We start from the raw sequence: 15,345 nt of genomic DNA, 5'->3' as shown, positions 1-15,345 counted from the left end.
CTTTTGTGATGAGTTGAACGGTCTGTGAGGAGAGAGAGCTGCTGCTGGTTGCTGACAGAGAGAAAAGGAGGCGACTGGAAGAGCTTTAGGAGTCGCCGGAAAATAGCAAGATATCGTTTGGTTTCTGATTTATGGGTGGTGGATTTTTGGAAGGGTTTAGAGACAAGGTCGTGCTGATAACGTGTTGTGAATGAAGAGGGGAACTTGTGTGTATTATTAGGTCGACCAACTGGTCTTTATATACATATGGTAATGACAGTCTAAGTACTGGATCAACATGAGATCGTACTTATCATTAACTAGATAATGACTAGTAATACGTAAGATAAACACCAACTATAATGTAGATAAACACAAGAGTAGATAGGCGCCAGTATGATCTTGCAGATAGGTTTGGCCTGTCTTGTTACACGGGCTGATAAATTAGTCGATCGCTAGATGGTTTATAACACCGTTAATCTTACATATTTCTACCTATTATCGAATATTAATGGTAACCTCCCCCCGCCCCCATTAGTTCCTATATTATTGGGAGTCGGGACCCATAAATCTTGTTTACATGGACGGTTGAGCAATTGTACATCTGTTTGCTTGACCTAAATGGATCCATTATAAAAAAAAAACAATTCCTGCATTACCGAAGCCCAATTTAAAATAAATAAAATTTGCTTTCAATAGTATTTGTTAACAAAATACTGTTAAATTTAACCCCAAAAATTATTTGTTAACTTATTTGTTATTATCATGATATACAATTAGCCAACAACCCATGAGTAAAACTCAATATACAGTAGAACCTTAATAAATTAATACTCGATAAATTAATAATCTCTATAAATTAATAAATTTTATCGGTCCCCACTTGGACCAGTTCAAAATTTCACACAAATCGATAAAATAATAAGATAATATTTTTTTAGAAAATTCTATGTAAATATATGGTCTCATTAAAATTATAAATAAATAATTTATATGTATACATATTTTATATAACTAAGTACCTATTATTATATTGTTTGTTTTATATTCACAATGAAATTATCTTTATATTTTCTTAACACTTAGTATATTTTTGATAAGATTTATTAATATTATATCGAAAATCACATTTAATTTCAAAAAATAACAATTAATATCTATACACTAAAATCAAATATTTTTCTTATCTTAGAATAGATATATCTTAAAATAAAAAATCTAAATAAGAAAACTTTTGTAAAGTAATATCTCTATAAACTAATAAAATTTCAAAGTCTCAACATTATTAATTTATAGAGGTTCTACTGTATTTCAATAAAAAATATAAGTTAAATAATATATAGTTTTCAAACTAAATCAAATTTTACTCCAATAAAATGAAAATAAAAATGAATTAAGCTAAATAATATATAAACTGTTGTATTTTTCTAATGAACTCAATTTGGAAAATAAAATAAAAAAAATAAAATTGTAATTATGTTCACCCTTTAATTATTTTTCTTATGTTAAGAAGTGTTTATAGGAAGAATAAACAATATAGTCCAAAATTGATAAGCAAAACTGCAAAAATGAAGAAATATAGGAAAAATTTCATGTTTACCACTTTTATGGTACCACTTTTCATCTTTACCACCACTAAAATGACATTTTCAAAAATACATTTTTCATTAAGTGGAAAAATACTCTTTTATATATATATATATATATAATAAATCATTATTTAAATAAATAAAAATAAAAAATGATATTTTTTTTATATTTTCAAATTATGCTTTTTCAAATTCGAACTTTTTTATAATTTTTTTTTTTTTGAAATTTATTTTCTATTTTTTTCAAAATTTATTTTTGAAATTCGAAAATTATGTTTGAAACTGTTTTACAAATTTTTTTTATATTTTTATATGTATTTATTTATATATTTATTAGAATCCTAAATTCTACATTCCAAAAACCCTACCTCACCATTCAACTCTAAATTCAAAGGGTCGGACTGGTTTAAACGCAGCGGTTGCGGTTGCGGGTGCAGGAGTTTGCGGATGCGGGTGGTTGCGATTTCAAGCGTTATTAAGTGTTTTGTATGACTGGTACAACATTTGAAAATTGTTGCGTTTGCGGAATATTTGTGACTGGTTGATTATAAGGTATTGCAGCGTTTTAATAATAAATTACCTATATTAACATATTATAACATTATAAAAATATAAAAAACATACTATTGTAATAAAATATAATAATTATAAATATAATATGATTAATACAAATATTATTTTTATTTATGAAAATTTTAAATTAGTTGAAAATTGTAATTTTAATTAAATTTGTTTTGAAAATTTATATTAAAAAATATTTTATTTCGTTTTATATATGTGTATATCTTTATATATGTGTGTATATAAATGTTTAAAAATTCTAATTAATAGTTAGTTTAAAGTTCTTATAAAACAAATTATGATATTGTTTGTGAATTTTAATTAATATATAAAATATGTGTATATTTTTATTTATAATATTTCTATTTTAAAATTTTAAAATATGTTTGAAAATAGTTTTATATTTATTTTTCCACCCGCAACCGTTCCAACCGCAAACGCTAGCTGGAACCAGCTTTTGATTTTAAGAGGTTCGGAGCGGTTTGGAGCGATTTGTAGCGGTTTGTATGATTGTTTCGAAACGCTTTCAACCGCTACCAACCGAAAACTGCGTCTGCGGGTCGTAGCGAGAAAACAAGTCAAGCCCTACAAGTCAGGCCCTAAGGGCTTGACTGGTTCAAACGCAGCGGTTGCGGTTGTGATTGCGGAAGTTTGCGGGTGCGAGTAGTTGCGGTTTCTAGCGGTTTTAAGAGATTTGTATGACTAGTTCTGCGATTAAAAATTGTTGCGTTTGCGGGATACTTATGACTGGTTAACTATCAAATGCAGCAGTAGTTAAATAATAAATTAACAATATTTACAATTTATATAATTATAAAAATATCAAAAATCATAATATTATAATAAATATAAAAATTATATTTAGAAAGTTTTAGTTTTAAATTTTTAAAAATTATAGAAAATATTTTTATTTTAAAAATATATAATATTAATAAAATATAATAGATATATTTTAGTATTTTTATAATTCTATTTTAAATTTTTTATTTTTATTTTTATTTATGTATTTATATTGTTTTTAGAAAAAGGAAAAAAAATATCCTCCCACAACCGCCCGCAACCGCAAACGTTAGCTGGAACCAACTTTTAAATTTATGAGGTTTGGAGCGGTTTGGAGCGGTTTAAGCGATTATTGCAAAACCCCAACAACCGCTACCAACTGCAAAAGCTGCGTTTGCGGGTGGTAGCGGGAAAACTAAGTCTAAATTAGTGAATCCTACATAAGTGTCTTTTATCCTTCGTTAAAAATGATGGTAAAAGTGGTTAGTGTAAAAAAGTGGTAGTATGAGTGTCCTATATAGGGTAAGTCAAAGATCTTATTGAAACAGAATCTCCGAACATGTATGAATCCATTAGTTCACACAAGAAACAAAAGCCCTAAGTTAGCCGCAGCCTCCAGAATATCCAATACACAATAATGTCTAGAAACGTTGATTGGTCTAAGCTCTGCCCTGATCTATTACGATCAATCTTCGAAAGCTTGAGCTCTTTGGATTTTCATCGAGCCAAAACCGTTTGCTCAAACTGGTACGCCGTTTCAAGAACGTGTCCTCTCTATCCATGGCGAATCGTATTACAAGGTCAGAACTCTCTTTTGTATGATCCCATTCAAGATAAAGTCTACCACAAAAACCTTCTTGGAATCGACTTGTCCGAAGTCCATTGTCTCGCCAGTTACAGCAACTGGCTTCTACTCGTAAATCCTTGTCTACATTTCCATCTCTTGAATGTGTTTACTAGCGAAACAATCAGTGTTCCTTCATTAGATTCATCACTTGGTGATAGTCCTTATAGATTCGTACGAAACGATCTATTTGAATGCTTCCTTGAGCTCTACGGCACCAAGTTTCTTGTGAGTTGGGACGATTTTAAGTTCTCAAAGACGGCTGTCTTGTGGATAAACGAGAAAAATGGAGATTTCGTCGTCGCATGGGCTATCAAACAGTTCTATATTTTCTCATACAAGAAAATAGCAAATGATGGTGATAAAGGATGGCGTATTACATGCACACAGTGTGAAGACATGGCTTATAAAGACAACAAGCTTTATGTCTACACCTTTGATCATTACATCAACGTTCTTGATTTCTCTGGAGATTGTCCTAAAGATACCATAGAAGGAAACCATTATCTTAATCATCCTTTTCCCTTCGTTGATACGATATATAAGATGAGGATTGTTATAGCAAACTCAGGAGAGGTTCTGATCGTTCTGAGCTTGAAAGAGTTAAACAGAAAGTTTTGCATTTGTAAGCTGAATCTTGAGGTTGGAGAATGGGAAAGAGTAGAGTCTTTGGGTGATGAGATGTTGATTTTTGGTCATGGGGTTACAATAAGAGGACCGGTTAAAGATAGAGGAATCAAGAGTGGTTCAATATGTTTTCTTGATGATGATCATTTGTCTGATAATTATCTTGGGACGAGGAGGGAAGCAAGTTCTGGTGTGTTTGATCTTGCAACAAGAACAATCACTTGGCATACAAGATTAGATGATTGGTCTTCCAAGATTTACTGGTTTGTTCCAGGACAAACTTAGTCTTTAATTATCGACTTTACGTGTAACTCAAGTCCATATAACTCTCTTTTCTCTTTTTATCATCAAGTCTTTGGTTTTAAGGTTTATCGAAAATTTGACCTTAAGTATGTTTTATTTTGGATAGTTGTGGCAATTGGCTCTTTATTGTTGATTATTGTTTAGATTTGTAGCATTTGAATGTGTTACTCGCGAAAGGATCAACCTTTCATCGATATAGTTATTGCTTCTTTGTCAAGCTAGCTTCCAAAGTAAAGACCAGTGGGAACGTTTTAGCGAGCGTAGTAGTGTAACCTCTTCTCCATTATATCGGCTTGTGTTCGGTATGAACGAGAGAAAGATGTCAAACGGGCCATCCCGCGTCCAGGTGGCCCATCCCGCTGCTGTCATCAAATTCAATTGTCCATGCCCGCCCCGCATGTTCTTAGCGGTTAATCTGGCAGCCCGCGGGACAGTGACTATAACCACTGCAAAGATCATCAGTTTATATACTTACCCCATCTTCACAGCTTCTTGGACAGCTGATTTGCTTGTTCTGAACAGGAGATTATGTTGTAGCCTGGAGTTGCAAACAACATTTCTCATACGGGAAAGGAGATGACTAATGGTGTAATCTTGAAAGCACACGGTGTAGGTCAACAAGCTTTATGCGTATACATCTGATTATTACGTTGAGATTATTGATTTACGTAGAGATTCCGCTAATGAGATCCTGGATGCGAAACATGCGTGGAAGAAATTGTAGCGATTACTAACACACACTAGATACTCTTGGGGTGACGTGTTGACCAAACAAAAGACTACTACAAGCTTATGATCAAACAAAAGACTATTATGAATCTATATCATCAAACAACTTAATTTAAAATTTTATTTTATTTTATAAATTGATTGTTAATCGGGAATCAAGAAATCATGTAAGAATCTTAAGGTCTCTCTCTCTCTTCCAATCATGATAGAAAAAAGGATCCACTATTGGCTCGTGGATGAAGCAATCATATAATCTCACAACATTTTCCAAAAGTAACCTAAAGCTAGCATGTTTGTTTCTCATCAGAAACCCATTCCTCCCATACCTCCCATACCACCCATGCCGCCACCACCGCCCATAGCTGGAGACGCATCCTCTTTAGTTGGAATATCAGTCACAACTGCTTCCGTCGTTGTCAACAAAGATGCGACACTAACCAATAGAACAAACCAATAACAAAGATTAGAAAGAGAAAAAAAAAACATTGCAACTAACTCAAAAGTTGACTATAAATTCTCAAACTTGGTGTACCTTGCAGCATCAACCAATGCGGTTCTGATCACTTTCACAGGGTCGATAATACCAGACTTCACCATATCAACGTACTCTCCTGGAATATAAAATACAAGATAGTTGAGTATATAGCGAAATAACAAGGTGGAGACCAAGCAAGTAGAAAATGCTTATAAACTGTGAGACCTTTAGCAGCATCGTAACCGAGGTCGGGATCATCTGATTCCAAAAGCTTGCCTACGACGACTGCACCCTCTACTCCAGCGTTGGATGCAATCGTGTAAACAGGTGTCTGCATCAAAGAAAGATTTTGTATGTTTTAAGATTCTGGAAGCTGTTTATACTGGAGATTAAGAAAATTATGGTGAGAGAAAAACCTTGAGAGCGTTTTGGATGATTTGGACACCGATTTTCTGATCAAAGTTAGCTGTGGAAAGCTTCTCGAGCTCTTTTGACGCGTACAAAAGAGCAACACCACCACCTGTAATTCCACACAAAAGTAATGTAATTTATTCGTCTCACGAACTTAAACAAAGTTTATCTTATAGGATTCAGAATGATTTTTTTACCTGGAACAATACCCTCTTCTACCGCTGCTTTGGTGGCATTTAGAGCATCAGTTACTCTATCCTTCTTTTCGCCAACTTCTGACTCACTCGCTCCTCCAATCTACAAGCCCACCATATAAAATTCATCCGACCAGTAAATATTCAGTCCATTAGTGTGCTCTCAACAGAAACGTTAAGAGAACAGTTTCGTTACCTTTAGTACAGCAACACCTCCAGAAAGCTTAGCCAACCTTTCTTGTAACTTCTCCTTGTCATAGTCAGATTCGCTAGCTTCAACCATGGATCGTATCTGTGTGATTTATTTAGAGTTAGTACATACATATAACATCCTTACCAGTTGGGGAAAAGAGTCAAGGAAGATCCCTGACTCTCCTGCATGATAAAACATACGAGAAGTGTAAACCAACCTGTTCACATCGTTCGCTAATTGATTTCTTGTCACCAGCACCATCAAGGAAAACAGTGTCGTCTTTGGATACAGTTATCTGTTCACAAACAAATGCAAAATCCGTATGATATAAATGGAAAAGGAGAACAAGCCAAAGGGAATTGGGCCAAACAAACCTTTTTGCAGTTTCCAAACAAGCTGAGGTCCACTTTCTCGAGATTCATACCTAGCTCTTCTGTAATTACCTGTGAAATTAAAATCATCAAAGGAATTTTATACCTCATGCAATTAGTTTGAGCAGTGTTTGTCTACGCATGTAGTAAAATAGTAAATATGTGCTTGCCTGGGCTCCGGTGAGGATAGCTAGATCCTGTAAGTTGGCCTTTCGGTTTTCTCCAAAACCAGGGGCCTTCACAGCACAGACCTATAATGTAATGGCATTTACATCAATCCAAGCAAATGAAAATGTAATAATACATAGTAAGAAAAAAAAGACATGACAAAAGGCTGAAAATGAAAACCTTGATTCCAGCACGAAGTTTGTTTAGAATTAGCACGGCAAGAGCCTCGCTATCCAAATCCTCCGCAACAATCAGCAATGGCCTTTGCTTCTAAAAACAAAGGAAGAGAAAATAGATATAGATCTTTAGATACAAAACTAACTTTAATGAGTATATCAGCAAATGTAATTAACATTCAAGAAATGACCAAATCGTTTATACCTTGAGAGCCAGTTCTAAGACCTTCACAATAGAATTTAAATTAGAGATTTTCTTCTCGTGGATGAGAATGAGAGGATCTTCAAGTTCCTGCAAGACATATCCATGCACAACAAATCAATTCCGAAGTTCATTTATATTGATAAAGCAACAGGGTAAGATCGGGATTCTTACACATTTTTGGTTCTTCTGGTTTGTAATAAAGTACGGGGAAATGTACCCCCTGTCGATCTTCATACCCTCAACAACCTCAAGCTCGTTAAACAAGGTCTTTCCATCCTGTATCAAGAGATGATAGCATAAGTCAGTCACAATAAGAAATAAGCAAACTAGTTTTAAAAACATTTAAGAATCAAAAATTAGCTCACCTGAATTGTGATCACTCCCTCTTTGCCAACACTTTCCATAGCCTTTGCAATCAGTTCACCAATTTCTCTATCTCCATTAGCTGATATTGTCCCAACTTGAGCGATTTCCTCAGAAGTGCTAATCATGCGTGCTCGGCTCTTCAAGTTCGTGACGACGGTATCAACAGCCAATTTGATTCCACGCCTTAGGTCCATTGCATTCATTCCAGCAGCAACCGATTTACAACCTTCCGTGAAGATAGCTCGAGTAAGAACCGTAGCACAGGTTGTTCCTGTTTTTTTTTTCGGAATACAAAAAACAACAATTAATATGAGACTAACAAAAAAAAAACGTATTTTCAAATACAATGAATAGTTCACACTTACCATCACCAGCTACATCATTTGTGGCGTTAGCAACCTGTTTGACAAGACTAGCACCAACGTTCTTGACTCTGTCCTTGAACTCAATGCTCTTGGCGACAGTAACACCATCCTTGGTCACCTTTGGCGCACCCCAGCTTTGTTCGATGATGACATTACGACCCTTAAAGGATAAAACTTTTATATTAAACACCATCGAGGGGTAATCAAAAACAGACAATTCACGATACACAAGGGTGTTATATTGAATTTAGATCTAAAACAAGTAAAAAAAAAGTGTATACCTTGGGTCCCATAGTGACTTGAACAGCATCAGCAAGCTCCTCGACACCTCTAAGCATCAAAGCACGACCTTCAACACCGAACTTTATGTCTTTTGCTGCATAGTTCCTAGTGGCACTGAGTCTGCTTCCAATCTAACATCACACAGAACACACATCAATACATACAAACCCACGACTAGCTAGAACAGCATAACTAGATACGGAACGAAGAATACGAACCTGAGTTGTACAGTTTCTGGCAACTCTGTTAAATGAAAGGAAGATAAATAAACCATATCAATAAAATGAAACTAACTTTAATAAATTCAATTTAATGCGAGTTCTGGTAACAATTTGATCGAAAATCGGAAAATCAGAACTAAACTCGCAATGATCGGATCTCCGAGAAACGAACAGGAAACAAAATTCAAAAAATAAACAGCATTTAAATCGAATTCAATGAGGCGAATAGATCTGACCTAGCTTTCGAAGCAACGCTGGAGACGAGCCTATACATGGTGATAGATTGTCAATCAATCAGAGAGGATTACAGTGGCTTCAGAACAGATCGGAAAGGAGCTGAATTGACAATTCGCAACTCGCAGAAAGGAGGAGAAATTAAGTAGAGCGAAGATTCTAGAAGTAGACTAGGGTTTAGGGTTTTGCGTTTTCTCCAAGCTCATTGACACGAGAGCTTTAGCATCCGATTTGGATCCGGCTCGAGTTTTTGTGGGCCTTTTGAGGCGGCTTTTGAGGCCCAGTACTAAAGTATATTAAAAAATCAAAAAGTATTTTCGAATTAAAAAATGAAAGTTTGAAACAACAATTAAAAAAAAAAATCGAAAAAAAAAATTTATAAAAAAATTCGAATTTGAAAACATATAATCTAAAACTATAATTTTTTTTTTTAGGGTATTAGGATCTTTTTACCTATTAAATGAAACATTTTGGTCACTTTCTTTCTTGTGGTCTACTTTTGTGACCAAAACTTGAAAATTGTCTATTTATGAGAATTGTCATTTACCAGAGGATGTTGAAGATGTTGATTCTTTCTCAACGGTTTTGACCTGAGAGACGATGTTGTCATCAACCCAGAGGATCGAAACCGGAACCCTAGCTCCCCATTTATCCCAGAGCGTCGTCATCCCGCACTTGACTGCGATGATCCCTGTCCTTTTGGATCTCGGTGACATCTCTCTGGAGCTGAATCGACTGATGAGGAAGAAGCTAAATTGGGGAAGAGATTGCGAGGATACAGCGGCCATGGTTTCAAATCGAATCGGAAGCAAGCTTCAATGGAGGAAGAAGAGACTCATAAGAGACGTTTCTTGTAACTCCTAACTAAGAAACGTCTCCTCTATTATTCTCTAATTTAAAAAAAAAAAATACATTAAGAACCCTATAAGGAACGGCGTTAATCATGGTCTTAGAACTCTTCTTTTTATCTATGTTACTTCTCATTGTATACTAAGAAAAATGATGCATACACATTTCATGTATTGAGGAATGTATTCTTGTTTTGTTTCATTCACACCTGCCTTTATATCTCTTTGTCAATGGCCAAACTGAATTTTGGCATGGATCTTGTTCATATTATCTAATCAAGTTTTAATACTTTCTAGGACAGTACTCTCAAAGACTCCAACGGTAGAAATGTTTTCAAATAAAAGGGACTTTTATATCTGCAAATATGATAACAACTAATCAAACACATTACCAACAGAAGATAAGTCGAAATGTAAGAGTATACAATATAGAAATGAGGTCGTTCAAAAAAAAAAACAATATAGAAATGAGAAGCCACATCTTCCTTACAACAAAAGAAACCCCCCAAAATGCGATGTTTTTACAATTATTTATTTTGGTGTGGGTTTCTTCCAGGGAGTGGGCTTTAGCAATTATCTTCTTTTTTTTCCTTTTTTTTTACATCAGAAAACACTTTCAGCTGTCTCTTTTCTCCCATTTTTAACCTCTTAATTGGTTAAAATTCAAAACTGTGAGATACAACGACGGTGACGAGCAGCCACAGATTTAATCTGTTGCTTAGTTTCTTCTTTCCACGCATTAGCAATATCATGAGCCACACTTATGGCATCAAGCGACGCACCTGAGAGTCCTCTTCTCGTGAACCCCACCGCATACAATCCAGCCTCCCCTTTCCACCCTTTTGGAAACGAGTTTTTCTCTATCCCAATCTCCGCCAAGTCGTTCTCCTTCATAACAATACACCAAACAACACTTTTAGTATTTAAAATATTCCCTACCAATCAAACGTCTCTCAGCTGTCACTAACGGTAATTTTCTCCCATGAACATATTAATCATATAACATTCCAAACATTTTAATCTTTTGGGACAAACTTAGAATAATATAATGTTTATGTTTTTTTTAGAAAATATAATGTTTATGTTTTGTCTACCTTAAGCCATGAAGGGACATTGCTTCTGTAACCAGTCGCAAGAACGACTGAATCTATCCCCAAAACTCGGCCATCCACTAGCTCAACCTTCCCGGGCTCAAACTTGACGATTCCCGGAACGATTTTGATCTTTCCTGATTTGATTTTAGAAAAGGCTCCGACATCTAGAACTGGAGTTATACCAACGGTGTTCTTCAGCTCTAACGGTCCAAGTTCCGGCCTCTTAAGGCCGTACTTATCCGTATTCCCCAGACTTAACCTGGTGACAAGGAGCAGAGTCTTATCCACGAGCCAAACCGGCATCCATTTCATCATTGTTACACCTATTTCAAATGTAGACTTTCCAAGAATCTCTCTCGGCAACACATGGACCTATTCCATCAGATAAAAACAACAGAGTAAATACTGAGAAGTGAGAGCCAACTTGCATCTATGTTGGAAATCTCTCAGCTAAAATTTCTCAACAAAATAATAATATTTTGATAAAACATGTGTTTCAAAAATTATATTAAAATATTATTATTTTTGATAAATAGTATAAATTAGATGTGCATGGTCTAGAGGTTTTATTTACTGATTTTTATTTTATTTTTACTTACAGAGCTACGAACGACCATTGATGGACTTGCATCGTGGTTGTATAGATCAAGAGAGACCTCCATGCCGGAGTTTCCACATCCAACAACCAGAACTCGTTTTCCACGGTACATTTCGCCGGATTTATAATCACTAGCGTGAAGAACATCACCACAAAAATCCTCTAAACCCTCAAACTCTGGAACCACTTTCTCAGCATTTTCTCCCGTTGCCACCACCAGCCACCTGCAAATATACTCGAACTCACAAGAACTAAGCAGCCCCTTCCTCGAAACAGTCTTGACCCTCCACAGCCCAAACCTCTTGTCGTATTTAGCTGACTGTACAGTCTCGTTGAACTTAGGTTGGATATCAAAGTGGGTAGCATATGACTCAAGGTACTGAATAAACTGATACTTCGTTGGATATTCCGGGAAGTCATCGGGGAAGGGTAGATTGGGTAATTGACAGAATTGTTTGGGAAGATGAAGCTTGAGACGATCATATGTTCTGTTTTGCCACAGAGAGGCTATGCAGTTAGCTCGCTCGAGGATTATATAAGGAACTTCTTGGCGTTTTAGGCTGGCGGCAACAGCTAGGCCCGATGGACCGGCCCCGACGATTACCGGCCCGTTAACCCAGATGCAACGCCGGGAGAACATGTCGTCTTCCTTCGGGGTGAAGTTTGGAAGCATACTTGAGATGCTGACACAATTTGTGTTCTGGTTAGTACACATCTTTTTGGGAGTGTTTAGTGTTATATATACTTGTCTTGTTTGGGGGACGAGTTTTAGGGCAAGAAAAGATGTGGATTTGGTTTGTGTCTATTTGGATTGAGGATAAAGAGTTTAAATAGAGGAGAGTTTCAAGCAATTTGGCCTTTTGTATTCGAATATACAAATAAAAAAAAAACTTGATTAGTATAGTCTTTTAGTTTAACTTCAAAAATCTTCAAATGATAAGCTTGCAGCGGCTTAAGAATGAAATTCATAGAAAACTATTACATTGAGGTTGTTGCCATTTCCTTACTGAATTATTTCGGTTCCTTTCAACTTTTATAGAATCTCGTTTGAGATCAACTTATAATAATACTGTATGGTTGATTATTCATGTCACAATTTTTTATCAAAAAGAGGAGAAAACAGCCAATAAAATCCTCAACTTTCAAATTAAAGCAAAAGGTCCTTCAACTCGTGTTTGAACCCAAAAAAAACTCCAATTTTTAAATGTTGGTCATTTTAACACTCATTTTTTGTTGACTCAACCATTTTAAAAACTCGGAAAGTCAACTATTAAACCATAAACGTTTGTTAATTTACTAGTTACTACTTAAAATTTGTCTTCGACACCAATACCATTATTCTCAGCCTCATTATTATTCTCAGTCTCATTATTATTCTCATTAGTCTCACTATCATTTTCATTATCACCTTCTTCACCGACTTTATTAAATTGTAGCTTCCCTAACATTTTCCACTTAAGATCTCTCACTACGACGAACCCGAAATACCCCATCTTTCTAGCCATCTTTTGCATTATCAATGGCTATCAGTTTTGAGAAGACTGAGGAATTAAAAAATTAGAAAATTTAGGTTTCGTGAAAGCGGGGATGATTTAAATGTTTACAGATGTAAAACGACATCATTTCATTAATGTTTAATCGGTTTTTAAAACGACGTCGTTTAGCGAGTTAACATACGTTTACGGGTTTAACAGTTGATTTTTCAAGTTTCTAAAATGGTCTAGTCAACAAAAAAATGAGAGTTAAAACTAATATTTAAAAGTTGAAGCATTTTTTGTTCACACGTGAGTTCAAAGTTTTTTTTGTTTTAATTTGAAAGTTTAAGGTTTTTATGGTTATTTTCTTTTAAAAAATTTGTAAACATAGTTTTTCTCTTGAGATGATGTAAGAAGCTTAGTTTTCGCGTCTTATTTTCCCTTAGATATTTTTCTGATTGTGTGGGTTTGCAACTAAAACTTTAGAGAGACATTTCGAATGTAGTAGATTGGAGATCGATGTTTTCTTATTTTTACTATAGACAACGGTTTAATAAGAAGCAAACCTATGTAATACCAAAAAAATAAATTGATTTTATAATCGACAACTGTAAAATAACGTCTTTCACTAGTTGAGCCACCAATATTTAGAATGAATATTTCACCTCTCATTTTTCTATAATGTAAGGATTCGAGTCAAGTCTAAAATATGTAAAGAAGGGAAAAAGAGAAGATCATGAAAGGGTCCGATCCATTTGAGTTGGCCATTGTTTTATTTTCATAAAAAAAGACTTCTCTTATGCTTCTAACAACTTACACAACTGAGCGTTTAAATCCGGCCATTAGACGTTAAGTGTTTGGTCGGAAGAAAATCATACTAAAGTTATGACATTTCCCTGTGTAATCTGTTACAAAATTATAAATTTGGAATGTTTTAAGAATATCTACACAGATCAGTGCATAAACCAAATCTAGGGTTAGATTAGATACGTATGAAACTGAAAGAGAAAGATGAGATATATACATGTGACGTAGTCTAAAATATGGGTCTTCATTAATGTTAATATTTATTTAATTTGGTCAATTCCTCTTTCAATGCTGCAATGAAATGTCATAATAATGCATCATGATGATACAATAACTCAGCACAATGATTAGAAGAAGCTGCTTTCATTTAACATTTTACCAAAAAAGAAGCTTGTTTGTTTCTGTTAGTGTTCCCCTCATAAAAGTAAAATTAACACTTTGACTTATATTTATACCATCATCCATACAAAATCTATATTTGCTTATATATATATATATATGACAACATGCATTTGAATCCACCCAAAATGGTGAAAATTTCCCCCAATATCAGTGAAAGACAGTAACAATGGTTAAATATATAGCACTGTGATAATTATGCAGTAGATAACACCTCTTAGCTCATTTCACCATTCGAGGTTATGCTCTCGAGATTTCAAGACCCCAAATACTGGTGCATGCATGCATAATGCGGGCCCGATAAATGGTTGCAATTTGATTTAATTTTACGTATATCGAAACAAAACAATTATTAGTATTATTATGGTAAAACAATTAGCAGCCCATTGATGGAAAAGTTAGAGATCGAATTTCATATAAATCTTTGTTGTTAGGCATCTCCAATGACACACAAAAATTATTTCTATATTTAACTATAAAATAGAGTAACTCTATTATATTTCATTCTAAAATAGAGTAACTCTATTATAAAGTTGGATTTGTTCAAATGGTTCATTCTATAATAGATTGAAATATAGAGTAATGTTGTTTTTTTACTCCAAATATAGAGTAAAAAATAACATTAGGGCATCTTCAATTACACACAAAAATTATCTACATATTTCACTTTAAAATAGAGTAACTCTATTATAGAGTTGGATTTGTTCCAATGGTTCATCACTCTATAATAGAGTGAAATATAGAGTAATGTTGTTTTTTTACTCCAAATATAGAGTAAAAAAATAGCATTACTCTATATTCCACTATATTATAGAGTGAACCATTAGAACAAATTCAACTCTATAATGGAGTTACTCTATAGTGAAATATAGAGAAAAATTTGTGTACCATTGGAGATGGTCTTACTCTATATTCCACTCTATTACAGAGTAACTTTATTATAGAGTGAACCATTGGAGTAAATCCAACTCTATAATAAAGTACTTACTCTATTTTAAAGTAAAACTAGATTCTGATCCGCGCGCCCGCGCGGTTGTAATTTTTCGATAAT

The 15,345-nt window shown here is 34.4% G+C and overlaps 3 protein-coding genes across 3 annotated transcripts; 1 reads left to right on the top strand and 2 right to left on the bottom strand.

Annotated features, from left to right (window-relative positions):
- Positions 1–3,540: 3,540 nt before the first annotated feature.
- Positions 3,541–4,665, top strand: LOC106338065 (putative F-box protein At2g33190). Its single transcript, XM_013777126.1, has one exon. The coding sequence runs from the start codon at positions 3,547–3,549 to the stop codon at positions 4,663–4,665; it is 1,119 nt and encodes a 372-aa protein (XP_013632580.1). The 5' UTR covers positions 3,541–3,546.
- Positions 4,666–5,519: 854 nt separating this feature from the next.
- Positions 5,520–9,167, bottom strand: LOC106336733 (chaperonin CPN60-like 1, mitochondrial; the record flags this gene model as incomplete). Its single annotated transcript, XM_013775663.1, is given in 17 exon segments — positions 5,520–5,845; positions 5,945–6,023; positions 6,113–6,218; positions 6,304–6,407; positions 6,496–6,595; positions 6,689–6,784; positions 6,903–6,980; positions 7,060–7,128; positions 7,227–7,307; positions 7,405–7,494; positions 7,606–7,692; positions 7,777–7,881; positions 7,971–8,242; positions 8,337–8,496; positions 8,618–8,749; positions 8,837–8,861; positions 9,076–9,167. Coding segments are annotated over 17 exon segments (1,752 nt in total). The 3' UTR covers positions 5,520–5,715.
- A 1,417-nt stretch (positions 9,168–10,584) lies between these two features.
- LOC106341046 (probable indole-3-pyruvate monooxygenase YUCCA7) lies at positions 10,585–12,350 on the bottom strand. The gene is made up of 3 exons (XM_013779864.1): positions 11,615–12,350; positions 11,016–11,387; positions 10,585–10,809 (listed from the first exon to the last, which is right to left on the bottom strand). Exons 1-3 carry the CDS (start codon positions 12,326–12,328, stop codon positions 10,585–10,587), a joined length of 1,311 nt encoding a protein of 436 aa, XP_013635318.1. The 5' UTR covers positions 12,329–12,350.
- Between the last annotated feature and the right edge of the window lie 2,995 nt (positions 12,351–15,345).

This window comes from Brassica oleracea, chromosome C4 (assembly GCF_000695525.1).
Source record: "Brassica oleracea var. oleracea cultivar TO1000 chromosome C4, BOL, whole genome shotgun sequence".
Taxonomy (NCBI): domain Eukaryota; kingdom Viridiplantae; phylum Streptophyta; class Magnoliopsida; order Brassicales; family Brassicaceae; genus Brassica; species Brassica oleracea.
This window is presented reverse-complemented; position numbering and strand designations above follow the sequence as displayed.

Bases quoted from the DNA above. Each gene is read 5' to 3' on its own strand.
- LOC106338065 (XM_013777126.1), top strand. From the start codon at position 3,547: ATGTCTAGAAACGTTGATTGGTCTAAGCTCTGCCCTGATCTATTACGA.
- LOC106341046 (XM_013779864.1), bottom strand. From the start codon at position 12,328: ATGTGTACTAACCAGAACACAAATTGTGTCAGCATCTCAAGTATGCTT. The intron at 11,388-11,614 runs GTAAGTAAAAAT...CTGATGGAATAG, and splicing joins CAATGGTCGTTCGTAGCTCT to GTCCATGTGTTGCCGAGAGA. The intron at 10,810-11,015 runs GTAGACAAAACA...ATTGTTATGAAG, and splicing joins ATGTCCCTTCATGGCTTAAG to GAGAACGACTTGGCGGAGAT.